The sequence below is a fragment of the Abrus precatorius genome, unplaced genomic scaffold, assembly GCF_003935025.1.
Source record: "Abrus precatorius isolate BTA unplaced genomic scaffold, Abrus_2018 Scaffold3, whole genome shotgun sequence".
Taxonomy (NCBI): domain Eukaryota; kingdom Viridiplantae; phylum Streptophyta; class Magnoliopsida; order Fabales; family Fabaceae; genus Abrus; species Abrus precatorius.
Genome location: NW_020874373.1, coordinates 6,082,928 through 6,095,395, shown reverse-complemented (window position 1 = coordinate 6,095,395; position 12,468 = coordinate 6,082,928). Strand labels below are relative to the sequence as shown.

General features: G+C 32.8%; 2 protein-coding genes across 3 annotated transcripts; both read left to right on the top strand.

Annotated features, from left to right (window-relative positions):
* Positions 1 to 459: 459 nt before the first annotated feature.
* LOC113863876 (GDSL esterase/lipase At1g54790-like) lies at positions 460 to 3,893 on the top strand. Of its 2 annotated transcripts, none has more exons than XM_027497639.1 (5): positions 460 to 748; positions 1,974 to 2,174; positions 2,307 to 2,473; positions 2,841 to 3,111; positions 3,542 to 3,893. In XM_027497639.1, exons 1-5 carry the CDS (start codon positions 517 to 519, stop codon positions 3,808 to 3,810), a joined length of 1,140 nt encoding a protein of 379 aa, XP_027353440.1. In that variant the 5' UTR covers positions 460 to 516; the 3' UTR covers positions 3,811 to 3,893. The 2 variants fall into 2 exon arrangements, with proteins under 2 accessions (XP_027353440.1, XP_027353439.1); XM_027497638.1 differs by lacking the exon at positions 460 to 748 and adding an exon at positions 1,478 to 1,797.
* A 4,116-nt stretch (positions 3,894 to 8,009) lies between these two features.
* On the top strand, positions 8,010 to 11,175 carry LOC113863875 (protein-lysine N-methyltransferase EEF2KMT). The gene is made up of 10 exons (XM_027497637.1): positions 8,010 to 8,110; positions 8,187 to 8,256; positions 8,346 to 8,471; positions 8,561 to 8,624; positions 8,707 to 8,794; positions 9,135 to 9,219; positions 9,475 to 9,531; positions 9,699 to 9,812; positions 10,231 to 10,322; positions 10,437 to 11,175. The coding sequence occupies exons 1-10, from the start codon at positions 8,013 to 8,015 to the stop codon at positions 10,873 to 10,875; spliced, it is 1,233 nt and encodes a 410-aa protein (XP_027353438.1). The 5' UTR covers positions 8,010 to 8,012; the 3' UTR covers positions 10,876 to 11,175.
* Positions 11,176 to 12,468: the final 1,293 nt, after the last annotated feature.

The window sequence follows — 12,468 nt, the reverse complement described above, 5'->3', positions numbered from 1 at the left end:
TGAGGTGACGCAATACAATCCCGTGGAGATGCAAGTCAAGACACAAAGGCGCAATCCGTCAAGAACAAAACATCTCTATTAGCGCATTCTCAAGTTTCCGCAACCCATTTTTGTTGTTCTCCGAGCGTGGGCAGAAGTTTTTTTGGCGCAAATCTCCGGGGCAAATTATAATACGAGTTTACGTATATCATGGCACTCACTGGCTTGCGTTGATCAGTTAATGTTAATCAGTCAAGTGATTGATTCTCTTAAATGTTTAATAAGGATAACATGGTAATTCAAACTACAAGGAACCTTTTCCTTTTGGCTATCAGTTACTTTTCCACTATCTAAAGCAAGAGTTTTGTTGTTTTTTGGTTAGGACTTCACGTTAGCAATTTGAAGCAACCAATTGGGTGTGCATTTATATAAGGCACCGAATCGTTTTCCATTATGACAGTGTTTACAAAGTGAAATTGGTATCTGCTCAATCTGGTTGGTAGTCGGTTCCATTGCACAAAGTGAAAACTACGTGCCATGGCTTCCAATAAAGTACTTTTTCAAGTTTTCTTATTTATCATCTGTTTGGTTATGGCAAATTCTGCCGAGTTCAATTACCCAGCAGTTTTCAACTTCGGTGATTCAAACTCGGACACAGGTGAACTTGTTGCTGGGTTGGGCATTCAGCTTGCCCCACCTAATGGACAGGATTACTTCAAAACTTCATCTGGGAGGTTCTGCGACGGCCGTCTCATAGTGGATTTCCTAAGTAATTTTAATTCTCTTGAATACATTGTTTATAGTTACTGCAATAATCACAACTCTGCAAACCTTTAAGCCCAAATATAAATACAAATAAATATTTAAAGAAGTTTTTGTAGTCAAAATGATTACAATATTATATGCCAAAAAGAATTAAGCTAACTGGTAGGTGATAAGTTATTTCTACTACTTTTTTTCATCGAACTAACTAGCCTCTTGACATGTAGCATCAAAATTTTAGGGGATTGATTCAACTTATCATTTTGCTTCCACTTCAACTTTCTCCTTCATTCCTTCCACTTCAACTTATCAAAATGGTTTGACTTTTGTCTTACTAAAATTTATTTTGGTTTAACTTATTTATTTATTTTACATTGTTATCCATTAACATGTTATTACATCATTGAGAAAATTTGATACTGATGATTATGTGAAAAGACAATTGTTTTACTAATATATAAATACATAACAACAATGTAAAAATATTAATTTGATTATGTCAAAGTAAAAAATATATAAAAATTAAAATAGAAATCTAAAGTGTATCCAATTATTATTAATTCTTGATTCAAAGAGAGCTTATTATAAGAAATACGTTACTTCAAACTATCTTTGAATGTCTTTACTTTCCCAATTTGTCGATTATATATATATATATATACCCATATTTTCGCCAACTACTTGGAATTTAGTGATTCAAACACTTACTTCCACTACAAGTTTGACGCACCAAACAAACAAACATCTGGGTAGCAGATGTTTGAAACACAAGCAAACTGGAAGGCATAAAAAACCCCTCCGTAAAGTAATAGTCAATAGCCATGGCTACCAACACATGTATCCTTCAGATCCTCATCCTCATTGCCATCTTCTTACCTAGTGCCAAATCTATTCACCTGGATTTTCCAGCAGTTTTCAACTTCGGTGATTCAAATTCTGATACCGGTGCCCTTATTGCCGCTGGTATTGAGAGTCTTTACCCACCAAATGGACAGACTTACTTCCAAGTACCATCAGGGAGATACTCTGATGGACGTCTCATCATCGATTTTCTTAGTAATAGGCCTTCATAACCTCTTTTTGTTAATGCCCACATAATCTATTTCTTCCTTCACATTCCTCTTTCCAAGTAGATGATTATTGCTCCCTCTCCCGTGTAAACAAAATCTGCATTTTCTTTGCTTTTCCTGTTTCCTATGATAGCTACATATGTTCTTGTTTGTTGATTGCAGTGGATGCTATGGACTTGCCCTTCCTAAACGCCTATTTGGATTCAATGGGTTTGCCAAATTTTAGGAAAGGATGCAACTTTGCAGCAGCAGCTGCAACAATCCTTCCTGCCACAGCATCATCCATCTGCCCCTTCTCCCTTGGGATTCAGGTGTCTCAGTTCCAGAGATTCAAAGCTCGAGCCCTTGAATTGATTGCTAAAGGTCTTAGCTAAATTCATCTAATGTTTAGAAAATTGACTTGATTTTATTACTACTTCAGCAGCGCAACAAAGTTTGTTGTCTCTCTCATTCATTCATGTTAAGAAAAGTCATCACTGTATCACATTGTTTTAGGCAGGAAATTGGATAAGTTTGTCCCAAACGAAGATAGTTTCCAGAAGGGATTGTACATGTTTGACATTGGCCAGAATGATCTTGCTGGAGCATTCTATTCAAAAACATTGGACCAAATACTTGCATCAATTCCGACAATTCTTATAGAATTTGAAAATGGAATAAAGGTAGGTGTCAAATCATCTGCTTTTATTTTTAATTTTTTACAATTATATTCCTGAATGTGTCAAATATTTTGTTCTTAGGATTTTTAAAAACCTTAAACATCTCTGATTTTAAAAGAAAGTCATTTATTTAAATCTGTTTATATTTTACTTATTATCATTTTATATTAAAATAAGATTGAAGTAATTATCGTTTTATAAAAAAAAAGGACTAATAAGGATTGTTCAAAATATCAAAAAGTAACATGTCCCCTACGATCTTAACGGCTAACGTAGGGGTTTACTTTTCATAGGTGGTTATCAGGTTATGTACACAGTTTTACCGAGATTAACATTAACGAGTTCTCACTCTTTGTTGTTTGTTTGATAGAATCTCTATGATCAAGGGGCTAGATATTTCTGGATACACAATACGGGCCCTCTCGGATGCTTGCCTCAGAATATTGCCAAATTTGGAACTGATCCATCAAAGCTTGACGAACTAGGATGTGTTAGTTCACATAACCAAGCTGCTAAAACCTTTAACCTACAGCTCCATGCTCTCTGTACTAAATTGCAGGGCCAATATCCAGATGCAAATGTCACATACGTTGATATCTTCACCATAAAATCAAACCTCATTGCAAACTATTCTAGATACGGTTAGTATCTCTCGCCTTTGGATAATTAACGTTTCCACGAGTTTTGTCATCCCTTGTGCTGTAGGTAATGCAACAGCCGTTTTATAGATGCAACTTTTATTCATCATCTAGACATGATCTAACAATGCAAAAATATCCAAGATTTATTTCCTTTGCTCCTAGTATAACTATTCCTGGAAATTCATTTTATTGAACTTTATTGCTTTGTTTCGTTAGGAGCTTCCTACCCTTGTCTCATTTAATCCAATAAATGACTGCGGCAAAATTTTCTATTTATATAATATTAACTTCTACACTAACTAGAAATACTATAAGCGTAACGAAGGACTCGGTATCAGCCAGCCATATTAACCAAGTTAATTTCTATTCTATAATTTATTTTAGTGTTTGAGGGGCCAAAAGCAATTAATTTGTGAGTACATGTTTGCAGGGTTTGAACAGCCTCTTATGGCTTGTTGTGGATACGGAGGTCCACCACTGAACTATGACAGTCGAGTTACTTGTGGGCAAACAAAGATCTTGAATGGAACCACTATTACAGTAAAAGCTTGTAATGATAGCAGCGAGTATATAAACTGGGACGGGATTCATTACACTGAGACTGCAAATCAGTATGTTGCATCACAAATTCTCACCGGGAAGTACTCTGACCCTCCTTTCTCAGACAAAATGCCCTTCCTACTTAAGCTCAAGTTCTAAATTACCCAATATGTTTATTGATATAATTATTTGATTCTTTATGCGCTGGTATCATGAAAGCAATAGCTGATTGTAAATTTGAGTGTCAGTCAAGCTCTTTCTAATGAATACGTCTTGAAGATTGGTCCAATGGACTTCGTAACATGTTTTGTGTGATAATGATCAAGGATTTGTAATTTAACACATTCAGGCTTCATGGTTCATTATAAGGCGTACACTATCCGAAAGGCCTTTTGGGATAAGCACATCTGATACATGTTTTACTTTGTGTGTGTGTGCGCGCTCGTTTATTTTCAGTTTTATACACGGCAAGTGTTTCATAATAATGCAGTATGGTCATTACACGACCCTCTGAAATGAATGTAGGCAGCACGAGTACACAAAAATTTACATGATAGTCCAATGCATTTACTTTGGAGTTACAAGTCAAAACTCTGATCTTATTCTACAACTTTCTTAAGCTCAATTCTAATACGAGCATGGTTCTAACTGCACAAAATATATTAACATTCAGAGGGGTAACAATTTCTAAGGCAGGTTCAATTACATAACTATTTTCTCACTTTCTGGACACATAAGCATTATATTATGCCCTTGGAACAACGAAGTCAATGAGCCTCCAACAACAGGAGTGAATTGTCTACACGTTTCACTTCTGTCTCTTCCCCGGTGCTAATAGCTTCGTTGTGCTTCTCATCCATAGCTAGAATACATGTACGAATCAGATACTTTAGATCAGGATAAAGGTAGTTTTATACCCATTAAAAAAATAACTACAATTGCAGCTGCTTTCTATTGATAGCTTTATACCCCTTAAAATGACTTCAACAATTAATATTGATTTCCAAGAATGCAAACACCGCTAAGCTAAAGAAGATGAAATTAGAGGAGGGCAGTCATATATGACTAGCTTCTATTACATGCAGTTTTGAACTTATAATGGTAAATGGTGCTCATTTTCTCATATCTTAAGTGTTGGTTTTATGGTAAAAAAGTAAAATAAAATAAAGAAAAAGAAATGCACAGAATGGTGAAAATAATGAATGTAGAAAGAATTCAACTTTTATTTAATATCAACAATGTATTTATAATAAGTCAAAGAAACTTAAACTAATTAGGTAACTGAAAGATTTGATAACAAACTAAATTATTCATAAAATATCAAAATGACTTATTAACTATGATATTAATTTAATAAACTGAAATAATATAAAACAATTAGTAACAGTTTTAAAAGCATATTGTTAATACTCCTCCTTATATTTTGAATTGCAAATTCTATCTTTCTACAGTTTAAATTTGTTAATGGAAAGTGTATTTATTGTCAACAAGAATTTTGTATTCTCTTTCTGCTTCAAATTAGAATCAAATAAAATCTTCTTTTGTCATAGAAAAGAAAAGTAATTAACTGAGTCATTTAGATCACTTTTAGATAAATCAATCAACTTGAATTTTTCACTTCTCTTGAAGTTGATGTTTGAGTTACAAGTGTCTTTGAAATATTTAATCACTCTCTTTGTAACCTTGGAATGTCTTTCATTTGCATTATGGATGAAACTAAAAAACTTACTTTCAGCACTCAAGGTATTATGATGAAATATTATGCTAATTTCTTTGCATGAGAAAGTTGTTTGCTCGTCCTTTGATAGATTTAGAGTAAATTTTTTTTCATTTTTCCTTTGAAAATATCTTGACCAACTTCATCTTTAATCAAACAATATTTATCTTCAAAAATAACTTTGAATCTCTCTTCAAGCAGTTGACCAACACTTAAAAAATTTTGGTCAATTTTAAGAACAAAAAAATATTATGAATTAACTTCGTATCTGAATAGTTTGTTATTGCAATTGTTCCCTTTCCTTTGATTATGATAAAATCACCATTATCTATTTTGACTTTAGTAATGTTAGTCAGTATCAAATTTCTAAAGAGTTTTTTGTTATTAGTCATGTGTTTAGTGTTATCACTATCAATTAGTTAACTTTCATTTGATTTAAAGTCTGAGAGGCAAGTAGAAACAAATAAACAATTTTCTTCCTCGTGATGAGCAATATTAGTCTTTTCATCTTAGTGTTGGTTTTAATTTTTGCATATAACTTCTTCATGTCTCATTTGGTTGCATTTATTGCATTGTGCATTTGGCCTTCTTCAACATTTGAAGGAGGATGACCATTTTTTCCACAACGATAACATGAAAAATAAGATTTTTTCTTGTTGTATCTTTCACTTTCATAATGTATGATATATTTAAGGCTCTCTCAATAGCATCTTCTTATCTTATTGCACGTCTTTGCTCTTGTGCTTGTAAGATATTTAAGAGTTCTACTAGTCTGATTTTGGACAAGTATTTAGTATTCTCTAAAGTGGTGACAAGAATCTTTTCTACAATTCTAGAATCAGAAAAATCAGTACCTAATAATCTTACTTTATTAGCTATGTCAAGCAATCTATTTGAGTATATTTTGATTGTCCCAGACTCTTTCATTCTTTGGAGTACAAATTCTCTCATCAAATTCAATACTTGTATGCCTCGATTTCTTTTATTCCCAGCATATTCTTTCTTAAGATAATCTCAAATTGTCTTTGCTGTTTTTAAAGTCATAATCTCAATGAAAATATTTGTTGAAACACCAGCAAAAAGATATAATTTTGCCTTTACCTTTCGTATTTTTCTCTCATTGTGACTTTTTATTTAGGCTATCATAAGATTGTGTCGCAGGTAGTTGAAGAACTTCATAATCCTCTTCAACAACTTCCCAAAGATCTAAAGTATCTAAGTAGGTCTCCATTTTGATAGCCTAAAAATCATAATTTTCTTCATCAAAGAGAGGAGGAGCAACTTGTGAGAAATTTAATTCAGCATTTATTTTCACAGAAGTTCGTAAGAAGAGAGCTCTGATATCACTTTGTTAGTTTTATAGTAAAAAAGTAAAATAAAATAAAATAAAATAATGCCCAAAATGATAAAAGGAATGAATAGAGAAAGAATTTAACTTTTATTCAATGGCAACAATACATTTATAATAAGTAAAAAAAAATTAAATTAATTATGTAAATAAAAAATTTAATAACAAACTAAATTATTTTTAAAATATTAAAATAACTTATTGAATCTAATAAACTGAAACATCAGTTAACAACTTATAATAATTTCAAAAGCATATTATTAACATAAAATAGCCTATTCAGGTTTTTCAGCATAGGACTCAAAAAGTTGAAAATCCCTCTCAAAAAGAACTTGCATTTGTACTTTAAAGCCTTACATACTCATTATACTCAAAGCAATGTTACGAGATCTTCATACAATGAGGAATCCTCGCTATCCACATTTGTAAGTGAGAAATTCTTAAACCAGTTTTGGAAGTAGTTTGAAACGTCAGGTGATAAAACAGAAATAAAAGCAATAGTAGGAGGTATCAAATAGTTAGCTTTCACTTTCCGTGAACAAACAGTTTATTCAATTAAACATGAGTTGCGTAACTAACCGTGAGTTTTCTCACTGTAATAAAATTGATGTGGAAGTTCTACCTCCTCCAAATCAGATAAGTAACTGCTTCAATCCGACTTTCTCACCATACTCAGCACTCCTGCATCGTCAACCAAGTAAGAGTCTTTGGGTGGCCTCTCGCTTAGTGTATCAAATTCAGATAGTTAGTGCCAGTGAAATGGTCAAAGCTGCTACCCCCTTCTGAGCATGGATCAACGAGCTAGTTCGTGAAGGCAATGATTGGTTTAACGGATAAAGATTGTTGCTTTCTGAGGCTGCAATTAATGGGCATGCGCAACCAAGACAATTTAACTTGGGTTGGAGAGAGGGAGAGAGAAGAAGTTCTGAGCATGAAGCTTTGACGTTGACTTTGCGTCGTGTGAATTTCTGTGTTTTATTTTTGTCAACATTTGTTTTTTTTTTTTTTTGTCAAATGTCAACAGTTCTTTTTTTTTTTGGTCTGGTAACCAGGCCGAGATTTTTTCGACAGGGGCCCAGCTAAAACTATTTCTTCCAAAAGTATCGGGCCTGGCCCAGTCTAACAGTGGACAAGATAGAGTCCATGTCAAGAATTCATAATTGGGCCACGAAATGATCCGGAGCCTAATGATTCCAACTATTGGGATAGAAGCCCCAAATGTAGAAGGCCCGTGTACGTGTTCGAAAATCCCGTGTTTTGTGCTGCGGCGATAGGTGCAGTGCTGTGGAAGTGACAATGGAGCAAGAGTTAGATCCCTCTCTCCCTTGTTGCCAGCATCTGGTTTCTGCGGTTCTAGCTATGGAACCTTCCGAGTGCTTGATTTCCCATGCCAGGTTTCTGTTAGCTTCTTCTTTCTAGTTTCGGTTTAGACGATGTGACATTGACATTGACATTTATATAAATATGCAGGGCGTGTGGTGGAGGCTCAATTACCGAGCAAGTTCAAAAATTCATCTGGAACCATTGTCTTTCCACACCTGTAATTTTTCTCTCTCTCTCTCTCTCTGTTTTTTTTTTTTTAATTTAATTTATGATTTCTTGCATTGCTCTGTTTGATTGATTATGCAGGGTGATTTCCATGCTCCTTACTTGAGGAATTTTCTCAAGAAACTTATTACTCAAGTTGAGTTTGATCATGGCTTTGTGTTGGACCACCTGTATGAACTCTATGCTCAATACATGACATCATTTAAGGTTTTACTCTATCAACAAACTTTCTTCAAGCTTTCTCTTTCTGGTTGGTTAGAGGTTTTAGAATTTTATTTTCCCTTTTTTTTTGTTAGGATGACAGTTTAGGCAAGAGAGATGCAAGAATATGCAAAAGAATTTCGTTTCTTTTTCCTGATGGTAAATCGTATTTAAGCTTATGTTTCCTCATTATGATGTTATTTCATTCAGCTTACGTTTGGTTGGTAACTGGTATCACTAGAATGTTCTGAACTACAAAGTTGTCCGCACTCGAGGGTACTGGTCTTTCCATTGCGATGTTCTCTAAACATGCTTGAAGGTGATACTGGGTATGCACATTTGATATCATAAAAAAATTTGCGTAGAGAATGCAGCAATTCATGGTTGTTGATTGTGTGTATTCCTGTTTAATCGATTTTGTCCTATTCTCTTTTTCCAATATGGTGTTTTGAGTTGACCTTGAGTACAGCAGTTACTTCTAAATGATAATTGAAACACTTGCTCCTTGAGAATACAAACTCGTATAGAATTCACCAATAACTACTTTGGGCATTTGCTCAATCTGTCTAAAGCTTCTAAATTTTTATCTCAATATGTATGTGCCATGTGTATGGATAGCCTGTTTGTAGAACCTGTATTATTAAAGTTGATATCAGTTTGGTTGTGCAGGTGCTCAATATGGCCATCGAGTCTGTTTCTATCTGAGTTAATACTTTCTCGTCCACAATTATTTTCTAATAAATCATGCTTTGAGGTTAGTTATATATTGCAGAGTTTGTTGAATGTAGTAGTAATTTTAATACTAACCAATGATGAATAGTGCTTGCATGTGACGATTATGTGATTATCTCTACTTACCAGAAAAGCTCTGACAGATAGTTGTGAACCTTACAATGTTTGGAGTTTTTGCTTTCTGTTTATAAATTTTTTTCATCTCATTTGTTGCATCAAAATTAGCTTTCAGCTGTTCTTATTATACGTTGTCGCACTTACTGAAATTTTGAAATAGATTGGTTCAGGAGTTGGCTTAGTTGGATTATGTCTAGCGCATGTGAAAGCTTCCAAGGTATAGTACTTGATGACTCATGCATGAGCATTTTAAATGAAGGCATTTCTGCTCTTAAAGTATGATGTTTTAGTTAGAAAAGAGTGAAATTTAAACTAGCAAACGTTAGCTGATATTATTGAAGTTGAATTTAGTCAACAAGGAGTTTTGTTATTATCTATCAACAGGTGATTTTAAGTGATGGGGACCTATCAACTTTAGCTAACATGAAGTTTAATTTAGAGTTGAACCACCTGAATGTTGAAACTGACATGCTGCAAAGAAACGAAGATCCAAGCATGGTGAGTCTGAATTTGCATACACTGTGTATGGGATTTTACTTTATATGTAGGTATATAGAAAATGTAAGCCTCATGGCATTAATCTCTCAGGTTTTGCATATGATACTAAGCTTTTTTATAGTTATAAATTATAATTTCCAATTTTCCAGTATTTTAAATCTGGACTTGTCTGAGTATTTTTATGCTCCAACAATATTACCCCACCCCCTTATCTTATATTCCAATATCCAATATCAGTATGTGATTGTGGATTTTGTTCACGGAAGATTAATCTTTAAATTTTCTTAAAAATTTATTTTGCCATTTGATCACAGACTAGACTGTGTTATAAATGTTTATAAAGTTAACATTGACTGATGTAGATGGGATCTGAACCCTCTGAAAAAAGGAGAACATAACCTCAATTTTATATGTCAAGGTTCTGCATGATGCACTGAAACTTAAATGTTTGTATCTGCCATGGGAATCTGCATCAGAAAGTCAACTTCGAGATATCATGCCAGATGTTGTGTGAGTTTAACTTAAGCTTTTATTTTAATCTCTGGGACATTAAGTTATTGCTTATACTATTCCTTTAAATTTGTTCAAAATTCAGGTGCCATTCTTATTTTATCATTATTTCAGTTTGGGTGCAGATGTGATATATGACCCAGTTTGCCTGCCACATCTTGTTCGGGTACTTGCCATTCTTTTGAATCAGATGAGTTTGGATTTTGGCAGACACAGCACAAGTTGCAAGGGCCTCTCTCCAAAGATTAAACATGAAAATGGTGAACATAATCATACTGATGCAGTTGACAGATGTTATGATAGATGCAAGGCAAATTATAATGATGAAAATAGTAGCCGGTCAAAGGAAGCACCAATGGCTTATATTGCGTATGTTATCCGGAATATCGAAACATTCAAATATTTTCTCTCTCTTGGGGAACAGGCTAAACTTGATATTGTGGACCTGACTGATTCATTGAAGCCAGTAAATCTCCTCAGCTACATGCAATCATACAATCAAGCCAGTGTAAAACTACTGCGTATCACTTGCAGTAATATACAATCAGACTAGTGTAATATGATCCCTTGTCTTTCACATGTTATCAATTCCTGTGTTACTTGGAAGGTCCTGAGACAATGTGTAGTGATAGAGAAATATATAGGTCTAAGGGTAAATATTATTCAGATACTTGCTAAGGTTAGAAACTAATAATTTTAAATTATACTTGGTTCTGTTCTTGACCTATGTATGGGAAAGATTGTCTTTCCATGGTTTTGGTGTTTCCTTTTTTGTTATTAATGAAGACTATAATAAATTATAAGGTAGGCATTTCTTGTACTCCTTATATTCAATTAGTGCACCAAGTTCCGCCCCATGGTATCCTTGTGAAGTTTGACATTCAGGCTCTCAAAACTTGTTCTAAATTATTTGAGTTGGGCTTATACTTCTGTGCCTAACCAGAGAAGACCAAAAGGAATGGGTGACATTTGACTAAATCGCTGTGTTATCTTTGCCTTTACTCGACTTACATTTTTTGGGGTCATTTATTTAAGCCTAAACACAATCTAACCAAGATTTGATAATATATGACACAAAATTGAGTTTATTTGATTTAATTGATATAATATATCAATCTTAACAGTGTATAACTAATTAACAAAATTAAAGAAGTATAAATTAAAATTAAGGTGTATTTATGCATACATCTCAAAACAAATAATATATAACATAAATAGTATTATATTATGTAAAATATCATCAATTAGAATAAGAAGTCTTATTATTAACATATAATTATTTAAAAAAAATACATAACATTAGACACTGAATTGAAACTAACCAAAGTATAACTTAAATTCATTACATAATCCTCTGAAATAAATGTCGGTAGGAAGAGTACACAAAAATTTCATACGAAGACCAATGCATTTACTTTGGAGTTGCAAGCCAAAACTCTGATCTTATTTTACAACTTTCTTAAGCTAGATTCCATTATGAGAAAGGTTACATCTCAAAATAAGTATGAAATTAAAAACTAAGTTGTATTTTTGTTTATATATCTCAAAACAAAAAATATAAATATAACGTATATTATGTAAAATTATATTTTAAAGTTAAAAATTCTTATCACTAACATAAAATGATTAAAAAAAAAAGTATAAATTTTAAAAGAATATATAGCATTAGACCAAATTAAAACTATCAAAAAGTATTTTAAACTGGATCAAATTAATGAAACAAATCATAACCCCTCTAATCTAAAGTCATAATGCGCACACTTGACACTTTATAAATATTAAACAGCTTATAAGATGTATTAGTTTTTTAAAAAATTATTTAAAGAATTATGGTATTTAAACATATATATAATATACAAGTCAAAATCTATTAACCACAAGTATTAAATTTGAATACTTACAACAGCTAATAATTTTTCTTATTTGAATAAATCGAAACCTGAATGATAGTTCTTCATAAAAGGTACAAAGAATGTGGGAAACAAGTTTAGGGGATGATAATTGGACGCACATACTAGATAACACGCGTACAATTATGATTATTGAAATGTAGTAACTTTTTTAAAAGTAACCTTTTTCCTTTCTTCACCAAATATTATAATAAAGAAATTTCATTGTTGGATTTCATTATTAGCTACGTAGAAAG

What these genes read in the sequence shown, in the direction of transcription:
- LOC113863875 (XM_027497637.1), top strand. Translation starts at nt 8,013, where the DNA reads ATGGAGCAAGAGTTAGATCCCTCTCTCCCTTGTTGCCAGCATCTGGTT. An exon ending in ACCATTGTCTTTCCACACCT is followed by an intron (nt 8,257 to 8,345) that starts GTAATTTTTCTC and finishes TTGATTATGCAG; the next exon opens with GGTGATTTCCATGCTCCTTA. An exon ending in AATACATGACATCATTTAAG is followed by an intron (nt 8,472 to 8,560) that starts GTTTTACTCTAT and finishes TTTTTTTGTTAG; the next exon opens with GATGACAGTTTAGGCAAGAG.
- LOC113863876 (XM_027497638.1), top strand. Translation starts at nt 1,563, where the DNA reads ATGGCTACCAACACATGTATCCTTCAGATCCTCATCCTCATTGCCATC. An exon ending in CCTTGAATTGATTGCTAAAG is followed by an intron (nt 2,175 to 2,306) that starts GTCTTAGCTAAA and finishes ACATTGTTTTAG; the next exon opens with GCAGGAAATTGGATAAGTTT. An exon ending in TGCAAACTATTCTAGATACG is followed by an intron (nt 3,112 to 3,541) that starts GTTAGTATCTCT and finishes ACATGTTTGCAG; the next exon opens with GGTTTGAACAGCCTCTTATG.